Consider the following 24752-nt stretch of genomic DNA (forward strand, 5'->3'; position numbering starts at 1 on the left):
ACGTCAGGGTACCTGTTATGGCACAGTATTCTATTTTGATGACTTCGAGTTCGCTTTGAGAATACCCAGGCGTTGAATATAGAACGACTTTTAACCTTTGACCGGATGTACTCTTCAAATCCACGTCCACTGGCACGTAATCGACATCCGAGCCTTCAACCTACAACATTTTTTTCGAATCAACATCAATTACACACGTATATTTTATGAAATCTTATAACAGTGAAGTAATATTAAAACCTTGAAGATAAACTTTGCCATATAAATAAATCCAAACATTGTTTTTTACAGAACACTGCATTTCAATAGCATATATTTCTTTGATGAGTGAGAATGCCGCATTTAATATAGGAGTGAATAAATGGAACTCTTTAAGACATTAAGATTGTACCCAAGCAGAGATTTTCTTTTTGTTCAGTAAGGAGACAATGTTTACTTTTTTCTATAATTCAAGTGTTATAAGTGTAATTGTATATCACAGGGACCTGGCACGAAAATTTTTAACCAATAGTATACATATATATCATATATATATTATAGTATCAAGGATATGAACTCGGCGGTCGAGAAAAACGGATCTATTTTTTCAAAACCGTGATTATTTTAATAAATGGGTTCTATACATCATTGACGGATATCTTACCTTAAAGAGAAATAATTTATCTTTCTACAAAGTACAGGTCATGACACCTCCAAAGGAGGTTGTGGATGAACACAGTTATGGGTACTGTTTACCGCCACAAGCGTATATTTTGTGATTTGGCTTGGTTTTTGAGGTACCCATTAGAGCCAAGACGACATTTCGACCGGACAGGGAAATGTCCACCTAGCATATTTTTCGTAAATTTCCCGATTCATCAAGCCACAACTTCGTCAATACTTGGCCAATTTTGTTCATCAAGCATTCAATGGAAAGATAAATTATTTCTCTTTAAGGTAAGATATTCGTCAATGTTGTATAGAACCCATTTATTAAGATAATCACGGTTTTAAAAAAATAGGTCCGTTTTTCTCGACCGCCGAGTTCATACCCTTGATACTATAATATATATATATATATATATATATATGTATACTGTTAGTTTAAAAAAATCGTGCCAGGTCCCTGTGTTGTATACTGATAAATAATAAATTGAATTTATCAAAATAAAACTATAGCATATGCATATTTATAATCATGAAAAAAACAGGTAACATCCGCTATTTTCCTTGCCATAGTTAATATAAGGTCAATAAAAAGATAAAAGGCCAACACAGTTTTGTTTGCATTTTTCTGGTTTCTGACTATCAGCGTGTCAGTAGAATCCATAAAACCATTAAAGTGTACTTTTATCGATATCTGTCTGAAGAACACATCGTAAAGAGGAGGAGGAGGGGGCATCAACGACGTCACTTACTTGAACTTCAATAATCGGTGTCTCAAAGTTCATATCATCCAACACAGAAAATCCAATAGTTAGCACATCTTTTACTCTTGCGGTGAATTGCATGAATGTTGTTTCGTCTGGATTACCGATTATTTCATAGATAACTGTTGCGTTCACATTGGCACTTGGTGTAAATTTTAAGTTGCTAACTACTCCATCTACTGAGTCAACCGCCACAGCTTCCGGGTTATAATCGGAGACATAATCGATGACACATTCTGAAAAGATGGCAGATTTTAATACGAAATATTATATGTAACCATGGAACTAACTGAAATGATGTAGAAAAGGTTTTCCGGCTGTAGACGTGCTTAGCAACACAAGGTTTAGTCTTTTAGCGATAAATTTATATAATTTGATGTTGAAATAATACAACGAAAATTAAAATTATGGATAGAAAGAACAAGTCTATCATGTTTTAGTGTTAAACTGATACAATTTGATGTTGTTATAATACAACGAAAATAAAAATTATGGATAGAAAGAACAAGTCTATCATGTTTTAGTGTTAAACTGATACAATTTGATGTTGAAATAATACAACGAAAATAAAAATTATGGATAGAAAGTACAAAAAAATAATTTTATAAAAAACGCTTATCATATTTCAAAAAAGGTAATCAACAGAATATATTATTTCTTGGTACCTGTTGTAGTTGATGTTGTAGGCGGTGTAGAAGTCGTTGTTGACGGTGTAATTGTCGTAGAGGTTGTTGTTGATGTAGTAGTTGGTGTTGTTGTTGATGTAGTACTTGGTGTTGTTGTTGGTGGTGTAGTGGTTGGTGTTGTTGTTGGTGTAGTAGTTGGTGTAGTTGGTGTTGTTGTTGGTGGTGTAGTAGTTGGTGTTGTTGTTGGTGGTGTAGTGGTTGGTGTTGTTGTTGGTGTAGTAGTTGGTGTTGTTGGTGTTGTAGTTGGTGTTGTTGTTGGTGGTGTAGTGGTTGGTGTTGTAGTTGGTGGTGTAGTGGTTGGTGTTGTTGTTGGTGTAGTAGTTGGTGTTGTTGGTGTTGTAGTTGGTGTTGTTGTTGATGTAGTAGTTGGTGTTGTTGTTGGTGGTGTAGTGGTTGGTGTTGTTGTTGGTGGTGTGGTAGTTGTTGTTGTCGTTGTTGTTGTCGATGTTGGTGGTGTCGTTGTCGATGTTGGTGTAGGTGTAGTTGTTGTCGTTGGTGAAGTTGATGGTGGTGTAGTTGTTGTTGTTGTTGGCGTTGGCGTTGTTGACGTTGTTGGCGTTGACGTTGGTGGTGTAGTTGTTGTTGGCGTTGTTTTTTCCGTAGACGTGGAACCTTGATAAGTAAAACAGTTTAATAAACGTTCATACATAATGTTTTGTTCTAATCTGGTAAGAACAACAACTTCAGCTATTGAAACGCATAATTCTTTTCCACACTCACGCATTGATAGATAACTTTTGAAATCGTTAAAATGGTGTGGTCGTGTTTGGCTCAAAATACGTCAAAAAATTTTAAACCTGAATTTGAGTTATTAAGTGTTGTTGACTTTCAAATATCGAGTACGTTCTTGATATAATAGGTATGAAGATTGTGGATCATATGTAATGCATTCAAAATGATAACCATCCATAGTATGCATAACTTATATAAATGTGAGTTTTGTCAATTTTTGCCATATTTTTATCATCCAGAAATCATACAACGTATCATTGAGCAAGCTTTATGTTTCTCATAAAAATGTGTCCACATATTTGTAGGAAGCAAAAAGTTTTAAGTATAAGTTAAAATTTTCTTTTATGTTTATCTTGAATGGCTATAATGGCAACAAAACCAGTAAAGTTAGAAAACTTCTATTGCAAATGAATCTGGCATGTCTTAAATACAATAAGCAAATTTCCTAAATTTAAGTTGTAAAAAAAATGGAGACCAAAAAGACCCAAGCCATACATGTCACTTTGTTTTTGGAATAAATAATACAGCAATCTAGTAAATTAAAAATATCAGGTCTGGTGAAATCAAGGTACCTCTGTTAGCACAGTAATCTATGTTGATGACTTGGAGTTCGCTTTTAGAATATCCTGTCGTTGGATATAGGACGACCTTTAACCTTGAACCTGTTGCACTCTTTAAATCCACGTCTACAAGCACGTAATCTAAATCCGAGTCTTCAACCTAAATCATTATATAAATTATATTTGTTCATTTGGTGAGCAAACATGATTAATAAACAAAAGCAAACGTTTGAAGACAAACTGTTGCTTGTAGCTTAACAATTTAGAAATATATATAATTCCGTTCACATATAGAGACTGACAGACGCCTTGATTATAGTGAATAAATTGAACTCTTCAGATATCAAGATTGCTATCAGGCTGTGATTTTATTTTTGTTCAGTTCGTAGAAAAATATTTACCGCAAATCTGCAAGATGTCAAGTGAAAAAATATAAACATTATGAAACATGAAGGCATTATTGGAACTCGAGATTCAATCAAATGTCATTATATGGTATGGACTTTACACTTTGCTTACTTAACGGAACAAGGGGAGTAACTCTGCATACTGAACTATGATTACGTTACTTATTACAAACTCCGCTGGAAATCATCAGAAATTACAAGGACACTTAACAAAATATTCTGAAGCAAATGAAGGTTATGATAAGACACTTAATATTGGTATATGTTCTTCCCTTAATTAATATAGAAACAACGTGTTATCCCCTAGGTAAACTGGGGATATATCCACGCTTATAACTCACTTATTTGGTACCAATTAACGGAATCTAAAAATGCACAAATGCGTGTATACAAAATATGCGTAAAAGTATATTGCCAATCTATGCAACCAAATTCCCATGCCATTGTGTTTACCATTGTTTATAGGTACTACCAACCTTTCTTTGGCAGGATTTTATTTTACAAAAGCATACACATCGAGTCCTTTTTTATCTTGGCATGCATATGGCGGCAGTAAATCACGGAAATATGTCATATATGAAAGCATTGCAAGTACACTTAAAAAGTGATATATGGATAACCCTAATAAAAGCAAGTGCACAAATTAATACAAATCATGTCACAATTCAAGTATTTTGAGTAACAGCTATGTCAATGCAGGGCATACCAGCGCTCTTGTGTGTTCTCGGGTTCTGTCAATAACTACTTTAAATTCATTATACCATTAGTGTTACCTCAATTTCACTGACTGGTGTCTCGGTGTCGTCGTCCGCTAATACAGAGAATCGAACACTCTTTACATGTTTTACTCTTGCGACGAATTTCAGGAATGTTGTATCGCCTGTCGTATCGGTTATTTCGTAGATAACCGCCGAGTTCATATTGGCATTGCTTGCTATAAATCTAAGTCTGTTAGTAATTCCATCAACTGGGCTAATGTCCAAAATGTCCATGTTATAATCGGAGACAGTATTGTTTTGACATTCTGAAAAAAAAATGGTGAATTCAAATATTATTTAAATCATTTCTGAAATATATATGTAAATATACATGTATAACCAAATTACAACAAAGTAACTAAATAACATGGTGTTAAAAATGTGTAAAAAAAACTTCTTTAGACTGCCGAATTGCTTATCAAAACGCGTTTCAACTTTGACTGATCATTGCAAACAATATATCATTGAAATAATGTAAAGAGAAGAGGAATAGGTTCGATAAAGATACCCAAGAGCGTATAAATATAATATATTTGTCCATTTTTGATTTATTTAAATTAAAATTGATACCTGTTGTTGGTGTCGTTGTTGGCGGTGGTGTCGTTATGGTTACTGTTGGTGTTGTTGTTGTTGACAATGACGAAGTCGACGAGGAAACTGAACAGGTTAAACAAATGTATATATTTGACATTCTTTGTCTTGTCTTTCACTATTGATTCCAATGCATTATCAAATAAAAAACAATAACTTACAGAAATATTAACAACAATGACTCGTTTTTCCAAGATTGTCAAGAATATTTAAAATTTTGAAATGTAAATTCGTGTTTTTAAATATTTTTACTGTTAACATTTACGTGTAATAATCAATTTCAAAAGCTTCGTGAAATGATAAAGCCAGTTTCCATAAAGATTTGTTAGTACTGAAGATATATTGCAACGCATACAGCTGTTAGTCATGCGATTCATATTACAAAAAATGCGTTGATATCAAACTTAATAGTGATGGTGTAAGTAGAAAGTAGCTTCATTGGATCTATTGTAACTTTTATAACTCGTCGATACCTGTTGTTGTAGATGTCGTTGGTGGTAGTGTAGTTGTTGTTGTTGTTGGCGTTGGCGTTGTTGATTCCGATGATGTAGGTGTAGAACCTTGATAAGTAAAACAGTTTTATACACAAACATACGTACGCGTGTCACTTCTTTGTCCTATACTGGTTAGGTAAATACCTACTGACATTACACAATGTACAATACAAATTCTACACTATTGTTTACTTAAATATATCAGCATCTCAGCATCTAAAACACTTCTTTTTCCGCACATTCCATTTGTTGTATCAATTTGAGAGTCATTAAACGTCAAATCTAATTTTGTTTAATAATGTCTGATTTAATGAAATTTTAATGATGGTCCACCACAGACAGAGCATAAACGATACCTGTCATTAACGGTAGTTGGTGTTTAATCTTGTGTGTATATGTCTCATTAACACAAAAAAAATAACATAAAATAATTTATTTTGCTTTTTGTGCATGCGAAATCAGTACTTGATTACATATAGGACACAGTGTCACGGATTTTTTTTTTTTTTTTTTTTTTTTTTTTTGGATGAAAATAATAATTTTTTAATATTTTTATCTTGAAGTTAAATTAGAAGCTCAAAGTTTTCAATGGTGGTAAAATGTTAAGTAAGTAACATCTGCAACTGAAGAAAAATACTAAATCGTCTGCTCCTATTTCGATAAAGGAAAACACCATGTGTCAGCGGTGGAGCATCTTTAAGATCAAACTCAAATTTGAAATTTGAAAATGAACGTTTGAAATAAACCAATGAATGGGCATTAATGAACAAATACTACGAATCTATGGTTACAGTATTAGGTTAGTTAAAACATGAGAACATGAACATTTCAAAACAATCATTTGCTGTTTTGTCCAAGGCCCTACATCAATCTTAAATTACAGTGACAACACAACGTATAAACACGATGTACATGAAATTGTTAAGTATGACCTCAACGAACGTAAGTTACCTCACATTATCTAATGTTCTGTACTCAGCTATAACTGTATAATACCTGTTGTCGAGGAACTTTTTGACGTTGATGACGGTGGTGTAGTTGTGGTAGTTGTAGTTGTCGTTGTTGGTGGTGTTGATGACAACGAAGTTGTGGATGACGTAGTTGGTGTACCTTACAAAATACCAAAATGAATATCATTATGCGTTTTGTATGTAAGTGACATTACAGGTAAAAAGAACAATGAATACAAGTTGTAGCTCTGAAACTATAGACATGAATATTTACTGTCTTTTGAGATGCCATAATGTATGAGATGAATGAATAAAAGACAGTGCGGACATGTGTTTTAAAAATGACAGATATCAACTCAATGTTGATTTATTTTGATCCGTGAATAGGGATCTGGTTACCTTGGTAACCCATTATTCTTAAACATGTAAAAAGATATCTGGTTACCCTGGTAACCCATTATACTAACCCGGTGAATGGAGATTTGGTTACCCTAGTAGCCCATTATAATAACCCTGCGAATGGGGATCTGGTTACCCTGGCAACCCATTATACTCAAAATGTGAATAATGATCTGTATATCCGGTTACACATTTCAAAATCTTTAGATAGCAAATTGCACAATAATCATTCAATAATCTCAATTTGGTGGAATTATTTTGGTCAAGTGTTTAATCGGTAACGATAAATAAGTCCGTCAGTCAGTCATACAACAGTTTTCTTCGTAAGTCGACACATTTCAGGCAATTATCTCAACTCATCAAATACGAATACATAATATAATTGCTTTTGCCTTTGTAAATAAGATAAAGTTTTAAGTATATGTATTTGATATCTTCTTGGCATGCGAAAAGAGAGAGCCCTCCTGTGTGGTGACACTACTGTTAACTCCAAATATTTGCACTTCCTACCAAAGTACGGATGCTTATATATGCCACAAATTATACACATTTTGTATATATATGTATAATTGTATCTGACAAAATCTGTTAGCTCTACTCTAAAGAATCACCTGTTTCCGTGGAACTTGAGATACTAGGTGGACTGGTAGTGGATGACGGGGTAGGTGGTGTTGTTGTTGTGGTAGTGGTCGTCGTACTAGTCGATGATGATGATGATGTTTCGGAAGTAGTTGTGAGAGCTTCCAATACAGAAATATAAATCTTAGTAACGTGTTATCATCAGTATAAATAATATCTACAAATGTTATTCATAGTACGAAATGATTTTAAACTTCATTAATCAGTTCCTGCACCAAAACCTTAATCTAGTACTTTCGGTCTTTGGGAATATATAATCAAAATCAAGAGCCGTCTTTCAAAGAAACAAAAACCTTACAATAATATTTGTAAGTTGTTATCGATTTCAACATCTATCTTTTTTTTTTCCTATTATGAATTGATGTCAAACTTTATTTAAATAATAGGTCTTTCAATCTTTGTTCGTAATAATTAATATTAGTTATATAGTCATTTACTGACCCCCTTTAAAGGCATAGAGGGTCAGTAAGATTTATAGGGGGCGAGAGCGATAAATATGATACCATCATGTTTCATTTCCCATTCTCGAATCTCTTATTAAATGATAAAATGTTTACCTGGTGAGTAGCAAAATTGTAAGTAAAGGAACTCAAACTGCATTGTCTGATATCCAGAAGGCTTTAGCTCTACTTCCAAAGAATTTCCGTCAGTGTTGCCTAAAAGCACTTCTACTTGTCCATCATTGCTAACGTCCATCTGTTAAGCATAAAACGGTCTCATTTCTCATCCATTGATGCTAAATATATAACATTTATGTAAAATCAACAAAATCAATGCGCTGACATATTCACGGGAGTTTAACGTTAAATATATATATGGGATCAATGGAAATAGGCTTACAACTTAACAATTCTTTGTGTGAATCATTATTTCTGATATTATAGTGTTTACATGCCTTCAGTACAACAAACAACTTACGTCAAACGAGTCCAGTGTATCACTGTTTTTATCAAGGACCGACACTTTGATGTGACTAACACCAGTCACGGTACCAACAAAAGATATGAATGTTACATCGGTATCTATTTTTTTGAATTCATAGTATATGATTGGTGTAAAGAGGGAAAACGATTCGTTGAGTGCATGCGTCTCTCCGTCGTTTGTGGTCTGTGTTAAATCGTCTGAGGAGGTCGAGTTTAGTACAACTTTAAGACACTCTGCAAAGGCAACAACGTGAAATCATTAAGACATATAGGTAAAAAACCGTATTTGCGCTTATTGTCGTTTACCAGGAAACAAATGTCGTATTTGTCTTTTACTTTGACGTACTTTAAACGTATATATGTTAACGGTAATACTATTTTAGCGCTTTTCGCGTCGTCTTTTGAAGCGCTATTTCATGTACAACGCTTAATTCTGTGAAAGAGTATTGCCGGTATTGAATCGCCGAATTCCGTTAATTGATGTCAGCGCTAATAAATCATACGCTCAAGTGTTTCGCATATTTCGCACAAATTTGACTGCTTAAAATAAGTACGTTAAGAGTATTTGGACTTCATTATCAAATGATAAAATACTTATCCATTAAATTGTGTTAAATTTCTGGTCTTTTGTACATCACAAATCCATGTGTTTGAGTGATACTCGTCAAACATTTTCCAACGCAATCGTAGTTTGATTCATGATAATGCGCCTAATACAAGGTTATCTTACAACTGCTTCCGTTTAAAAACGTTTTGCATTCTTAATACCAATGAAACATTATGTGTACCTGCCGCCGTAGTTGTACTAATTGTGGACTCTGTTTGGGAACTCGTCGTTGTTGATGGCGGGCTTGTCGTTGTTTGGATGGGACTTGTTGTTTCACTCGATACTGACGGCGGTGTCGTTGTTGTTGTTGTTGTCGTCGTCGTCGTCGTTGTAGATGTAGGTGAAGTTACTGTACTGGAGGATGGCGTGCTCGCTGTCATAAAAATAACAATTATAGGTATTTAAGATGTAATGATAGTGTAGCAAGCACGGATATTAACTTTTCGTATACTACAGTAATATTTCACTCGCTTTGAATTAACATTTTAACAATGGAAACATTGAGTGTTTTATAAAATACCAGGATATAAAAGAAAAAATCGATTCTTCTATTCACTATTTTAATCCATTTAAAGAAAGTATATTTAGGGCATTTTAAAATTATCGATCCATTTGTTTCTCCCTTAAAGTGGTAGTCCATACACAATACAACACTTACAATGATATATGTTAATTGATACCAGAAACAGCCTTTCACAATTGTATTCTTATAGTATATTAATGTTAAAGTTAATCAATTAAAGAATATATATTTTAAACAGAACCTTAGTGATATCATTTTATATTGAGGGAATTTACGTTAGTTGCTCATGAAGGAATGTTTCCTGGTATTACAATTATCTGCTTTGCAGAAACAGTTTCTTCAAACTATGTTTGTAATAACTATTAGTTGTTCAGATATATGTCATGTTATAAACACTTCAAAACATAATCAAACATATGTTTCATTTCCCATTCTCGTTTCCCTTGTTCAATAATAAAATGCTTACCTGGCGAGTAGCAAAATTGTAAGTAGAGGAACTCAAACTGAATTGCCTGATATCCAGAAGGCAATAGCTCTACTTCCAAAGAATTTCCGTCAGTGTTGCCTAAAAGCACTTCTACTTGCCCATCATTGCTAACGTCCATCTGTTAAGCATAAAACGGTCTCATTTCTCACCCATTGATGCTAAATATATAACATATATGTAAAATCAGCAAAATCAATGCAATGACATATTCACGGGAGTTTAAAGTTAAAATATATATGGGATCAATGGAAATAGGCTTACAACTTAACAATTCTTTGTGTAAATCATTATTTCTGATATTATAGTGTTTACATGCCTTCAGTGCAACAAACAACTTACATCAAACGAGTCCAGTGTATCACTGTTTTTATCAAGGACCGACACTTTGATGTGACTAGCACCAGTCACGGTACCAACAAAAGATATGAATGTTCACATCGGTATCTATGTTTTTAAATTCATAGTATATGATTGGTGTTAAGAGGGAAAACGATTCGTTGAGTGCATGCGTCTCTCCGTCGTTTGTGGTCTGTGTTAAATCGTCTGAGGAGGTCGAGTTTAGTACAACTTTAAGACACTCTGCAAAGGCAACAACGTGAAATCATTAAGACATATAGGTAAAAACCGTATTTGCGCTTATTGTCGTTTACCAGGAAACAAATGTCGTATTTGTCTTTTACTTTGACGTACTTTAAACGTATATATGTTAACGGTAATACTATTTTAGCGCTTTTTCGCGTCGTCTTTGAAGCGCTATTTCATGTACAACGCTTAATTCTGTGAAAGAGTATTGCCGGTATTGAATCGCCGAATTCCGTTAATTGATGTCAGCGCTAATAAATCATACGCTCAAGTGTTTCGCATATTTCGCACAAATTTGACTGCTTAAAATAAGTACGTTAAGAGTATTTGGACTTCATTATCAAATGATAAAATACTTATCCATTAAATTGTGTTAAATTTCTGGTCTTTTGTACATCACAAATTCATGTGTTTGAGTGATACTCGTCAAACATTTTCCAACGCAATCGTAGTTTGATTCATGATAATGCGCCTAATACAAGGTTATCTTACAACTGCTTCCGTTTAAAAACGTTTTGCATTCTTAATACCAATGAAACATTATGTGTACCTGCCGCCGTAGTTGTACTAATTGTGGACTCTGTTTGGGAACTCGTCGTTGTTGATGGCGGGCTTGTCGTTGTTTGGATGGGACTTGTTGTTTCACTCGATACTGACGGCGGTGTCGTTGTTGTTGTTGTCGTTGTCGTCGTCGTTGTAGATGTAGGTGAAGTTACTGTACTGGAGGATGGCGTGCTCGCTGTCATAAAAATAACAATTATAGGTATTTAAGATGTAATGATAGTGTAGCAAGCACGGATATTAACTTTTCGTATACTACAGTAATATTTCACTCGCTTTGAATTAACATTTTAACAATGGAAACATTGAGTGTTTTATAAAATACCAGGATATAAAAGAAAAAATCGATTCTTCTATTCACTATTTTAATCCATTTAAAGAAAGTATATTTAGGGCATTTTAAAATTATCGATCCATTTGTTTCTCCCTTAAAGTGGTAGTCCATACACAATACAACACTTACAATGATATATGTTAATTGATACCAGAAACAGCCTTTCACAATTGTATTCTTATAGTATATTAATGTTAAAGTTAATCAATTAAAGAATATATATTTATACAGAACCTTAGTGATATCATTTTATATTGCGGGAATTTACGTTAGTTGCTCATGAAGGAATGTTTCCTGGTATTACAATTATCTGCTTTGCAGAAACAGTTTCTTCAAACTATGTTTGTAATAACTATTAGTTGTTCAGATATATGTCATGTTATAAACACTTCAAAACATAATCAAACATATGTTTCATTTCCCATTCTCGTTTCCCTTGTTCAATAATAAAATGCTTACCTGGCGAGTAGCAAAATTGTAAGTAGAGGAACTCAAACTGAATTGCCTGATATCCAGAAGGCAATAGCTCTACTTCCAAAGAATTTCCGTCAGTGTTGCCTAAAAGCACTTCTACTTGCCCATCATTGCTAACGTCCATCTGTTAAGCATAAAACGGTCTCATTTCTCATCCATTGATGCTAAAATATATATAACATATATGTAAAATCAGCAAAATCAATGCAATGACATATTCACGGGAGTTTAAAGTTAAAATATATATGGGATCAATGGAAATAGGCTTACAACTTAACAATTCTTTGTGTAAATCATTATTTCTGATATTATAGTGTTTACATGCCTTCAGTGCAACAAACAACTTACATCAAACGAGTCCAGTGTATCACTGTTTTTATCAAGGACCGACACTTTGATGTGACTAGCACCAGTCACGGTACCAACAAAAGATATGAATGTCACATCGGTATCTATGTTTTTAAATTCATAGTATATGATTGGTGTTAAGAGGGAAAACGATTCGTTGAGTGCATGCGTCTCTCCGTCGTTTGTGGTCTGTGTTAAATCGTCTGAGGAGGTCGAGTTTAGTACAACTTTAAGACACTCTGCAAAGGCAACAACGTGAAATCATTAAGACATATAGGTAAAAACCGTATTTGCGCTTATTGTCGTTTACCAGGAAACAAATGTCGTATTTGTCTTTTACTTTGACGTACTTTAAACGTATATATGTTAACGGTAATACTATTTTAGCGTTTTTCGCGTCGTCTTTGAAGCGCTATATCATGTACAACGCTTAATTCTGTGAAAGAGTATTGCCGGTATTGAATCGCCGAATTCCGTTAATTGATGTCAGCGCTAATAAATCATACGCTCAAGTGTTTCGCATATTTCGCACAAATTTGACTGCTTAAAATAAGTACGTTAAGAGTATTTGGACTTCATTATCAAATGATAAAATACTTATCCATTAAATTGTGTTAAATTTCTGGTCTTTTGTACATCACAAATCCATGTGTTTGAGTGATACTCGTCAAACATTTTCCAACGCAATCGTAGTTTGATTCATGATAATGCGCCTAATACAAGGTTATCTTACAACTGCTTCCGTTTAAAAACGTTTTGCATTCTTAATACCAATGAAACATTATGTGTACCTGCCGCCGTAGTTGTACTAATTGTGGACTCTGTTTGGGAACTCGTCGTTGTTGATGGCGGGCTTGTCGTTGTTTGGATGGGACTTGTTGTTTCACTCGATACTGACGGCGGTGTCGTTGTTGTTGTTGTCGTCGTCGTCGTCGTTGTAGATGTAGGTGAAGTTACTGTACTGGAGGATGGCGTGCTCGCTGTCATAAAAATAACAATTATAGGTATTTAAGATGTAATGATAGTGTAGCAAGCACGGATATTAACTTTTCGTATACTACAGTAATATTTCACTCGCTTTGAATTAACATTTTAACAATGGAAACATTGAGTGTTTTATAAAATACCAGGATATAAAAGAAAAAATCGATTCTTCTATTCACTATTTTAATCCATTTAAAGAAAGTATATTTAGGGCATTTTAAAATTATCGATCCATTTGTTTCTCCCTTAAAGTGGTAGTCCATACACAATACAACACTTACAATGATATATGTTAATTGATACCAGAAACAGCCTTTCACAATTGTATTCTTATAGTATATTAATGTTAAAGTTAATCAATTAAAGAATATATATTTATACAGAACCTTAGTGATATCATTTTATATTGCGGGAATTTACGTTAGTTGCTCATGAAGGAATGTTTCCTGGTATTACAATTATCTGCTTTGCAGAAACAGTTTCTTCAAACTATGTTTGTAATAACTATTAGTTGTTCAGATATATGTCATGTTATAAACACTTCAAAACATAATCAAACATATGTTTCATTTCCCATTCTCGTTTCCCTTGTTCAATAATAAAATGCTTACCTGGCGAGTAGCAAAATTGTAAGTAGAGGAACTCAAACTGAATTGCCTGATATCCAGAAGGCAATAGCTCTACTTCCAAAGAATTTCCGTCAGTGTTGCCTAAAAGCACTTCTACTTGCCCATCATTGCTAACGTCCATCTGTTAAGCATAAAACGGTCTCATTTCTCATCCATTGATGCTAAATATATAACATATATGTAAAATCAGCAAAATCAATGCAATGACATATTCACGGGAGTTTAAAGTTAAAATATATATGGGATCAATGGAAATAGGCTTACAACTTAACAATTCTTTGTGTAAATCATTATTTCTGATATTATAGTGTTTACATGCCTTCAGTGCAACAAACAACTTACATCAAACGAGTCCAGTGTATCACTGTTTTTATCAAGGACCGACACTTTGATGTGACTAGCACCAGTCACGGTACCAACAAAAGATATGAATGTCACATCGGTATCTATGTTTTTAAATTCATAGTATATGATTGGTGTTAAGAGGGAAAACGATTCGTTGAGTGCATGCGTCTCTCCGTCGTTTGTGGTCTGTGTTAAATCGTCTGAGGAGGTCGAGTTTAGTACAACTTTAAGACACTCTGCAAAGGCAACAACGTGAAATCATTAAGACATATAGGTAAAAACCGTATTTGCGCTTATTGTCGTTTACCAGGAAACAAATGTCGTATTTGTCTTTTACTTTGACGTACTTTAAACGTATATATGTTAACGGTAATACTATTTTAGCGCTTTTCGCGTCGTCTTTGAAGCGCTATTTCATGTACAACGCTTAATTCTGTGAAAGAGTATTGCCGGTATTGAATCGCCGAATTCCGTTAATTGATGTCAGCGCTAATAAATCATACGCTCAAGTGTTTCGCATATTTCGCACAAATTTGACTGCTTAAAATAAGTACGTTAAGAGTATTTGGACTTCATTATCAAATGATAAAATACTTATCCATTAAATTGTGTTAAATTTCTGGTCTTTTGTACATCACAAATCCATGTGTTTGAGTGATACTCGTCAAACATTTTCCAACGCAATCGTAGTTTGATTCATGATAATGCGCCTAATACAAGGTTATCTTACAACTGCTTCCGTTTAAAAACGTTTTGCATTCTTAATACCAATGAAACATTATGTGTACCTGCCGCCGTAGTTGTACTAATTGTGGACTCTGTTTGGGAACTCGTCGTTGTTGATGGCGGGCTTGTCGTTGTTTGGATGGGACTTGTTGTTTCACTCGATACTGACGGCGGTGTCGTTGTTGTTGTTGTCGTCGTCGTCGTCGTTGTAGATGTAGGTGAAGTTACTGTACTGGAGGATGTCGTGCTCGCTGTCATGAAAATAACAATTATAGGTATTTAAGATGTAATGATAGTGTAGCAAGCACGGATATTAACTTTTCGTATACTACAGTAATATTTCACTCGCTTTGAATTAACATTTTAACAATGGAAACATTGAGTGTTTTATAAAATACCAGGATATAAAAGAAAAAATCGATTCTTCTATTCACTATTTTAATCCATTTAAAGAAAGTATATTTAGGGCATTTTAAAATTATCGATCCATTTGTTTCTCCCTTAAAGTGGTAGTCCATACACAATACAACACTTACAATGATATATGTTAATTGATACCAGAAACAGCCTTTCACAATTGTATTCTTATAGTATATTAATGTTAAAGTTAATCAATTAAAGAATATATATTTATACAGAACCTTAGTGATATCATTTTATATTGCGGGAATTTACGTTAGTTGCTCATGAAGGAATGTTTCCTGGTATTACAATTATCTGCTTTGCAGAAACAGTTTCTTCAAACTATGTTTGTAATAACTATTAGTTGTTCAGATATATGTCATGTTATAAACACTTCAAAACATAATCAAACATATGTTTCATTTCCCATTCTCGTTTCCCTTGTTCAATAATAAAATGCTTACCTGGCGAGTAGCAAAATTGTAAGTAGAGGAACTCAAACTGAATTGCCTGATATCCAGAAGGCAATAGCTCTACTTCCAAAGAATTTCCGTCAGTGTTGCCTAAAAGCACTTCTACTTGCCCATCATTGCTAACGTCCATCTGTTAAGCATAAAACGGTCTCATTTCTCATACATCCATTGATGCTAAATATATAACATATATGTAAAATCAGCAAAATCAATGCAATGACATATTCACGGGAGTTTAAAGTTAAAATATATATGGGATCAATAAATTATAGGCTTACAACTTAACAATTCTTTGTGTAAATCATTATTTCTGATATTATAGTGTTTACATGCCTTCAGTGCAACAAACAACTTACATCAAACGAGTCCAGTGTATCACTGTTTTTATCAAGGACCGACACTTTGATGTGACTAGCACCAGTCACGGTACCAACAAAAGATATGAATGTTACATCGGTATCTATTTTTTTGAATTCATAGTATATGATTGGTGTAAAGAGGGAAAACGATTCGTTGAGTGCATGCGTCTCTCCGTCGTTTGTGGTCTGTGTTAAATCGTCTGAGGAGGTCGAGTTTAGTACAACTTTAAGACACTCTGCAAAGGCAACAACGTGAAATCATTAAGACATATAGGTAAAAACCGTATTTGCGCTTATTGTCGTTTACCAGGAAACAAATGTCGTATTTGTCTTTTACTTTGACGTACTTTAAACGTATATATGTTAACGGTAATACTATTTTAGCGCTTTTCACGTCGTCTTTTTGAAGCGCTATTTCATGTACAGCGCTTAATACTGTGAAAGAGTATTACCGGTATTGAATCGCCGAATTCCGTTAATTGATGTCAGCGCTAATAAATCATACGCTCAAGTGTTTCGCATTTTTTGCACAAATTTGACTCCGTTAAAATAAGTACGTTTACAGTACTTGGACTTCATTAGCAAATGATAAAATACTTATCCATTAAATTGTGTTTAATTTCTGGTCTTTTGTACATCACAAATCCATGTGTTTGAGTGATACTCGTCAAACATTTTCCAAAGCAATCGTAGTTTGATTCATGATAATGCGCCAAATACAAGGTTATCTTACAACTGCTTCCGTTTAAAAACGTTTTGCATTCTTAATACCAATGAAACATTATGTGTACCTGCCGCCGTAGTTGTACTAATTGTGGATGGCGGGCTTGTCGTTGTTTGGCTGGGACTTGTTGTTTCACTCGATACTGACGGCGGTGTCGTTGTTGTTGTTGTCGTCGTCGTCGTTGTAGATGTAGGTGAAGTTACTGTATTGGAGGATGCCGTGCTCGCTGTCATATAAATAACAATTATAGGTATGTAAGCTATAATGATAGTGTAGCAAGCACGGACATTAACTTTTCGTATACTACAGTAATATTTCACTCGCTTTGCATTAACATTTTAAAAATGGAAACGCCTCTTTATCCCGATTCATCCAATGATTGCTTTATAAAATATCAGGGTTTATAAGAGAAAAAAATCTTTTATTCATTATTTGAATCCATTTATAGAAAGGGTATTTTGGGCATTTTGAAATTATCAATCCCTTAACAGCATCTCACAATTGTATTCTTAAAGTTAATTAATATTCAATTTCACCAATTAAAAAATTTCTATTTATATAGAACTTCAGTGATATTAATTTTACATTTGCAAAAATTTACGTTAGTCATTCGTGAAAGATTGTTTCGTGGTATCACAATTATCGGCTGTGCAGAAATCCATGTGTTTGAGTGATACTCGTTAAGCATTTTCAAATGCAATCGTAGTTTGATTAAGTCAAATTATCATTAGTTTCAAATCATGATAATGCGCATAAACAAGGTTACCTTGCAACTGCTTCCATTCAAAAACGTTTTGTATACTTAATACCAATGAAACTTTATGTTACCTCCCGGCGTAGTTGTACTAATTGTGGACGCTGTTTGGGAACTCGTAGTTGTAGATGGCGGGCTTGTCGTTGTTTCGCTTGATACTGTCGTAGATGTAGGTGGCGTTGTTGTTGTTGTTGTTGTCGTAGATGTAGGGGAAGTTACTGTACTGGATGATGTCGTGACCGCTGTCATAGAAATAACAATTATGGGTATTGACGCATGTCAAGGTCAAATTTAACTCAATGTTAATGCTTTTATAACATAAAACCTGATCAAACAAATGCTTGTATTATTTGTTATCCACACTAATAAATATAATATAATGACATGATTATATGATGATTGAAATATGTTTCGAACCTAGTGGTTTTATTCCCAAATTGTAATTCTTTCGCATAGTTTAGAATATCAAAATGTTTAAAAGCAACACAACATATGACAATAATACCTAATGTTATCCATGATGCATACATACTTTAACTAAAAACAGAATTTAATACCTAACGGCGAGCCGTAATACGGAATATCTCGGCTCATTTTGCGTCTTGAAATTCTCAAAGGGTATGGATTTTTTTCAAAATGGATTTCCATACTTAATTCAACACTGGTAATGCTGTATATTAGTTATTGATATAGCACTACGTAACATTGCCCGTAAGGTATAATAATAATTCCCGTGCATAAATAATTGTCCCAAAGCATTTCAATACTTATTATCCTATGTACAGTGGAACCCGGTTATATTGAAGTCGTTGATGAATTGTAAATCTCTTCAAATTATCAGGATTTCAGTATAACCAAGGAGAAAAACTTTGAGTAGGAATCATAATATATTTAAAACAAGGCGGCGGTATTTCAATATAACGGATTTCAAATTAAATGGGTTCCACTACAATTGCATATAACTCCACTTTTGTCATACTTACTTGGTTTGTAGCAAATTGTTAAAGTTTCGAACATGAAATATTTAAAGTAAACGTTTGGATTCGCCTCCAATTCAACTTTCAACGAAAAGCCATGAAAGTTATCCAATGGCACGATAACCATTCCTTCATGAGTCACTGGTACCTGTCAACAGGAATGATACAATTGTTTCAGGTCATCAACTGTTCAATTCTACATGCGGTTCTTAATGAACACACAAATCAATATACAGGAATTATACACTGCACATAAATAAGACTTTCAAATATTTCAAAATAAAACGTTCATTTCTGTCTTAATACTCATTTAACTATGCATACAAAATAATCAAATATGGGTATTGTGCGAGTTTGGAGGCGTTCTTTGCTGTTAATGTTAACACGTTAGTAACATGCAGTATTTCCAGCTGTGTTAGTCATAACCAGACATAGTCTTGAATAATGTACGCATGAATCTCACATATATTTCAAATGGTGTGGAAGTCAGATTGATTTAGCTACGAAAATAAATTCAAAGATGAATTGTTTCAACACGCTTTGGATACAATATTCAAATGTAATGTAAATGTCCACGGGTAAGTTTGGATACAATATTCAAATGTAATGTAAATGTCCACGGGTAAGTTTGGATACAATATTCAAATGTAATGTAAATGTCCACGGGTAAGTTTGGATACAATATTCAAATGTAATGTAAATGACCACGTGTAAGTATGGATACAATATTCAAATGTAATGTAAATGACCACGTGTAAGTATGGATACAATATTCAAATGTAACGTAAATGTCAACGGGTAAGTTTATTAAACATGAATCATTGTATGTTAGAAAACTATATGATACTCACGTCGATTGTTTGCACAACGATGCGACTTCTATCCAGCACAGATACTGTCAAGTGTTGGAAACCAAATATAAGAGCAGATAATTCAATGAAAGTGACGTCTATATTGACATCTTTAGGTTCGTACTCGATGACTGATACGGCATGGTTTATGATGTAATCTAATGCATAGGTTACCCCATCAACTGTCTGCTTAACAGCACTGCTCTTGGAATCTATCTTCATTTCCTGACATTCTGAAAATATATTTTGTGATAATAAATTACATGTGACATTATCTTTCTTATCAACACTTAACCCACATGGAATAATTTTATACACACATACACACTATACTCTTACATGAAAAGAAAAATATGAAACAATCGATTTCAGACAAGTTTAAAAACATGCATATCAAATTGATCTCCCTACTTAAGTATACAATACTTTTCCATGATCAATTATAGAATAAAATACCCCTCAACCTAAATGAAAAAATTCAATGTAAAACGTCCCTAAGAAACTAGTTTCAGGTATTTCTAAACAAATGTTTTCATTGCTCATATGTTTGATTTATAAGTACATTCCTGGCACATATGCATGCATAACTCAAGAAAACACATCAGAAAATATAAAAGTCGTCCATATATAAATTGTTCGGGGATGCTCATGCTCTTAGTTACCCTTAGTTGTCGTAGACACTGTACTGGTGCTAGTCACAATCGAAGTAGTCGATGATGTAGTTGGACTCGTTGTTTCAGAATAACCAGTTGTTGTTTCAGACGGACTTGTTGTTTCGGATGGAGTAGGTGTTTCGTAAGTCGGCGTTGCTGTTGATGAAGTCGTTGGTGGTTGCGTAGTTGTTGCCGTTGTAAGTGACGTTGTTGAGGATTCGAGTGTGGTTGTGCCTGTAATAGGAATACCCATGAACCACTTCAAATCGACAAGTGTTTGATATCATAAACAATCAATTACAAATGTCATCCCTACTTATCAGTTTTCCAAACAATCCTACAAGATATTGATAGTTTTATTAATCAACTCACTGAAAGCGTTATATTTTCTCACCATATTTCATCCATTTACAAAATATATCAGTTACAATAATAAGCCCTCGTTTGTAGCTTAACATGCTTACATATTTAGTATAGATTTCATTCAATGATAATGTTTAATTGTATCGGTCTTGTAATTCACACTGTAGTTATATTGTTCTTTAAGGTAAACATTCAAAACTTATTTTCTTTTATAACATTATAGCCATCCTGCATTCTTCACTTTAACTTAAATAGTATTAAGAACTGGAGATTATCCAACGACTTCACCAAAATAACGATATAGCAATACATTCAAAAATATTTTAAGCATTCACCAAAATATTATTGACCTATATCATTTACACTTTTAATGCATACACACTTTTTCCATATCAGATACAAGTTCATACTTTTACGATGTTCGAAATTAATAGTTTGTTGTCATTCATGTATAAGTTTACTTTTTCACATGTGATGTAGAACAGCAAAACCATGCTGTTAATAGTTTGAGTGATTCAATATTTTGGGAATAGCTACTGACGTATAATCTTACTCAATCTAAATGTACACTTCAACGTAAAAAGACCCTAAGAAACTAGTTTCAGATGTCTCCAAATACGTGTTTTCTTATATGTTTGACATATATAATCACATTCCTGGCACATTACATGCATAACTCAAGAAAACAGAACAGAAAATATAAAAGTCGTCAATTGTTCGGGGATGCTCATGCTCTCAGTTACCCTTAGTTGTCGTAGACACTGTACTGGTGCTAGTCACAATCGAAGCAGTTGATGATGTAGTTGGACTCGATGTTTCGGAATAACCAGTTGTTGTTTCAGACGGACTTGTTGTTTCGGATGGAGTAGGTGTTTCGTAAGTCGGCGTTGCTGTTGATGAAGTCGTTGGTGGTTGCGTAGTTGTTGCCGTTGTAAGTGACGTTGTTGAGGATTCGAGTGTGGTTGTGCCTGTAATAGGAATACCCATGAACCACTTCAAATCGACAAGTGTTTGATATCATAAACAATCAATTACAAATGTCATCCCTACTTATCAGTTTTCCAAACAATCCTACAAGATATTGATAGTTTTATTAATCAACTCACTGAAAGCGTTATATTTTCTCACCATATTTCATCCATTTACAAAATATATCAGTTACAATAATAAGCCCTCGTTTGTAGCTTAACATACTTACATATCTAGTATAGATTTCATTCAATGATAATGTTTAATTGTATCGGTCTTGTAATTCACACTGTAGTTATATTGTTCTTTAAGGTAAACATTCAAAACTTATTTTCTTTATAACATTATATCCATCCTGCATTCTTCACTATTAAGTTGATTTTACAGAATAAGATTAAAAAACTAAGATGTTAAAAAAACGAGTGCAAAATATAACCAGACAGATGGAACTTAGTTTTGCATTTTCAGTACTTAAGGTGGGAGTACATAAATAATAACCGAAAACACTGATTTAATCAATTTGTTCAAACACAGAAAATTCTCTGTTATCTACTTTTAATTAACAAACCAATAATCTTAAAGAGTGATTATTTGAGAAACTACTGGCCCAAATTATAAATAATTAGGCTTTCTTTGATTACATGACATCAATTTCTGGCTGCATATACGACAGTTGCTTGATCGCAACATTTTATAAAACGTATTAGTGCTGGGTATTGGTAAGATTTGGGCACTGTCGCTTTATCTTATATGACAACTGTTTTTAACAACAACTATTAGTAATGCTATTCATCATTTGAACAGTAATTGGTGTTTAATCTTGTATATTTATGTCTAATTAACACAAAAAATAATATGAAATAATTCGTTTTGCCTTTGGTGCATGCGCAATCAGGACTTCATTCCATATAGGATATAGTGCCACGGAATTTTTTCGGGATGTACTTAATTATTTTTCATATTTTAACTTGAATTAAAATTAGAAGCTCAAACTTTCCAATGGTGGTTGGTAATGGTGTAAAGTAAGTTACTTTTGTAACTGAAGTAAATACTAAATCATCTGCTCCTGTTTTCGATAATGAAAAAATAACATTTGTCGGCGGTAGAGCATCTTTAATCATTTTCAAATGCAATCGTAGTTTGATTAAAACAAATAATCATTGGTTTCAAATCATGATAATGCGCATATACAAGGTTACCTTGCAACTGCTTCAATTCAAAAACGTTTTGTATACTTAATACCAATGAAACATTATGTTACCTGCCGGCGTAGTTGTACTAATTGTGGACGCTGTTTGGGAACTCGTAGTTGTAGATGGCGGGCTTGTCGTTGTTTCGCTTGATACTGTCGTAGATGTAGGTGGCGTTGTTGTTGTTGTTGTTGTCGTAGATGTAGGGGAAGTTACTGTACTGGATGATGTCGTGACCGCTGTCATAGAAATAACAATTATGGGTATTGACGCATGTCAAGGTCAAATTTAACTCAATGTTAATGCTTTTATAACATAAAACCTGATCAAACAAACGCTTGTATTATTTGTTATCCACACTAATAAATATAATATAATGACATGATTATATGATGATTGAAATATGTTTCGAACCTAGTGGTTTTATTCCCAAATTGTAATTCTTTCGCATAGTTTAAAATATCAAAATGTTTAAAAGCAACACAACATATGACAATAATACCTAATGTTATCCATGATGCATACATACTTTAACTAAAAACAGAATGTAATACCTAACGGCGAGCCGTAATATGGGATATCTCGGCTCATTTTGCGTCTTGAAATTCTCAAAGGGTATGGATTTTTTTCAAAATGGATTTCCATACTTAATTCAACACTGGTAATGCTGTATATTAGTTATTGATATAGCACTACATAACATTGCCCGTAAGGTATAATAATAATTCCCGTGCATAAATAATTGTCCCAAAGCATTTCAATACTTATTATCCTATGTACAGTGGAACCCGGTTATATTGAAGTCGTTGATGAATTGTAAATCTCTTCAAATTATCAGGATTTCAGTATAACCAAGGAGAAAAACTTTGAGTAGGAATCATAATATATTTAAAACAAGGCGGCGGTATTTCAATATAACGGATTTCAAATTAAATGGGTTCCACTACAATTGCATATAACTTCGGCCGCCGACGCCTTTGTCATACTTACTTGGTTTGTAGCAAATTGTTAAGGTTTCGAACATGAAATATTTAAAGTAAACGTTTGGATTCGCCTCCAATTCAACTTTCAACGAAAAGCCATGAAAGTTATCCAATGGCACGATAACCATTCCTTCATGAGTCACTGGTACCTGTGAACAGGAATGATACAATTGTTTCAGGTCATCAACTATTTAATTCGACATGCGGTTCTTAGTGAACACACAAATCAATATACTCGAATTATACACTGCACATAAATAAGACTTTCAAATATTTCAAAATAAAACCTTCATATCTGTCTTAATACTCATTTAACTATGCATCAAAATAATCAAATATGGGTATTGTGCGAGTTTGGAGGCGTTCTTTGCTGTTAATGTTAACACGTTAGTAACATGCAGTATTTCCAGCTGTGTTAGTCATAACCAGACATAGTCTTGAATAATGTACGCATGAATCTCACATATATTTCAAATGGTGTGGAAGTCAGATTGATTTAGCTACGAAAATAAATTCAAAGATGAATTGTTTCAACACGCTTTGGATACAATATTCAAATGTAATGTAAATGTCCACGGGTAAGTTTGGATACAATATTCAAATGTAATGTAAATGTCCACGGGTAAGTTTGGATACAATATTCAAATGTAATGTAAATGTCCACGGGTAAGTTTGGATACAATATTCAAATGTAATGTAAATGTCCACGGGTAAGTTTGGATACAATATTCAAATGTAATGTAAATGTCCACCGGTAAGTTTGGATACAATATTCAAATGTAATGTAAATGTTTACGGGTAAGTTTGGATACAATATTCAAATGTAATGTAAACGTCCACGGGTAAGTTTGGATACAATATTCAAATGTAATGTAAATGTCCACGGGTAAGTTTGGATACAATATT

At 33.6% G+C, this 24752-nt stretch overlaps 1 protein-coding gene across 1 annotated transcript in view; it reads right to left on the reverse strand.

Moving 5' to 3' along the window:
* Positions 1 to 24752, reverse strand: part of LOC138316516 (mucin-2-like) — a 59908-nt gene that overhangs the window by 5422 nt on the left and 29734 nt on the right. Inside the window, exons 34-65 of the mRNA XM_069258206.1 lie at positions 23854 to 23995; positions 22935 to 23102; positions 21448 to 21672; positions 20351 to 20575; positions 19689 to 19921; positions 18844 to 18985; positions 17935 to 18102; positions 17174 to 17332; positions 16380 to 16618; positions 16015 to 16153; positions 15211 to 15399; positions 14420 to 14658; positions 14060 to 14198; positions 13256 to 13444; positions 12465 to 12703; positions 12102 to 12240; positions 11298 to 11486; positions 10561 to 10744; positions 10505 to 10526; positions 10145 to 10283; positions 9337 to 9528; positions 8544 to 8782; positions 8183 to 8321; positions 7598 to 7726; positions 6634 to 6747; positions 5617 to 5703; positions 5123 to 5209; positions 4568 to 4818; positions 3400 to 3547; positions 2075 to 2707; positions 1398 to 1645; positions 13 to 160 (exon numbers count right to left, since the gene is read on the reverse strand). Of these exons, the coding sequence (XP_069114307.1) occupies positions 13 to 160; positions 1398 to 1645; positions 2075 to 2707; positions 3400 to 3547; positions 4568 to 4818; positions 5123 to 5209; positions 5617 to 5703; positions 6634 to 6747; positions 7598 to 7726; positions 8183 to 8321; positions 8544 to 8782; positions 9337 to 9528; positions 10145 to 10283; positions 10505 to 10526; positions 10561 to 10744; positions 11298 to 11486; positions 12102 to 12240; positions 12465 to 12703; positions 13256 to 13444; positions 14060 to 14198; positions 14420 to 14658; positions 15211 to 15399; positions 16015 to 16153; positions 16380 to 16618; positions 17174 to 17332; positions 17935 to 18102; positions 18844 to 18985; positions 19689 to 19921; positions 20351 to 20575; positions 21448 to 21672; positions 22935 to 23102; positions 23854 to 23995 (5923 nt within the window). The remainder of the gene's footprint in view (positions 1 to 12; positions 161 to 1397; positions 1646 to 2074; positions 2708 to 3399; positions 3548 to 4567; positions 4819 to 5122; positions 5210 to 5616; positions 5704 to 6633; positions 6748 to 7597; positions 7727 to 8182; positions 8322 to 8543; positions 8783 to 9336; positions 9529 to 10144; positions 10284 to 10504; positions 10527 to 10560; positions 10745 to 11297; positions 11487 to 12101; positions 12241 to 12464; positions 12704 to 13255; positions 13445 to 14059; positions 14199 to 14419; positions 14659 to 15210; positions 15400 to 16014; positions 16154 to 16379; positions 16619 to 17173; positions 17333 to 17934; positions 18103 to 18843; positions 18986 to 19688; positions 19922 to 20350; positions 20576 to 21447; positions 21673 to 22934; positions 23103 to 23853; positions 23996 to 24752) is intronic.

Source organism: Argopecten irradians, chromosome 2 (assembly GCF_041381155.1).
Source record: "Argopecten irradians isolate NY chromosome 2, Ai_NY, whole genome shotgun sequence".
Taxonomy (NCBI): Eukaryota; Metazoa; Mollusca; class Bivalvia; order Pectinida; family Pectinidae; genus Argopecten; species Argopecten irradians.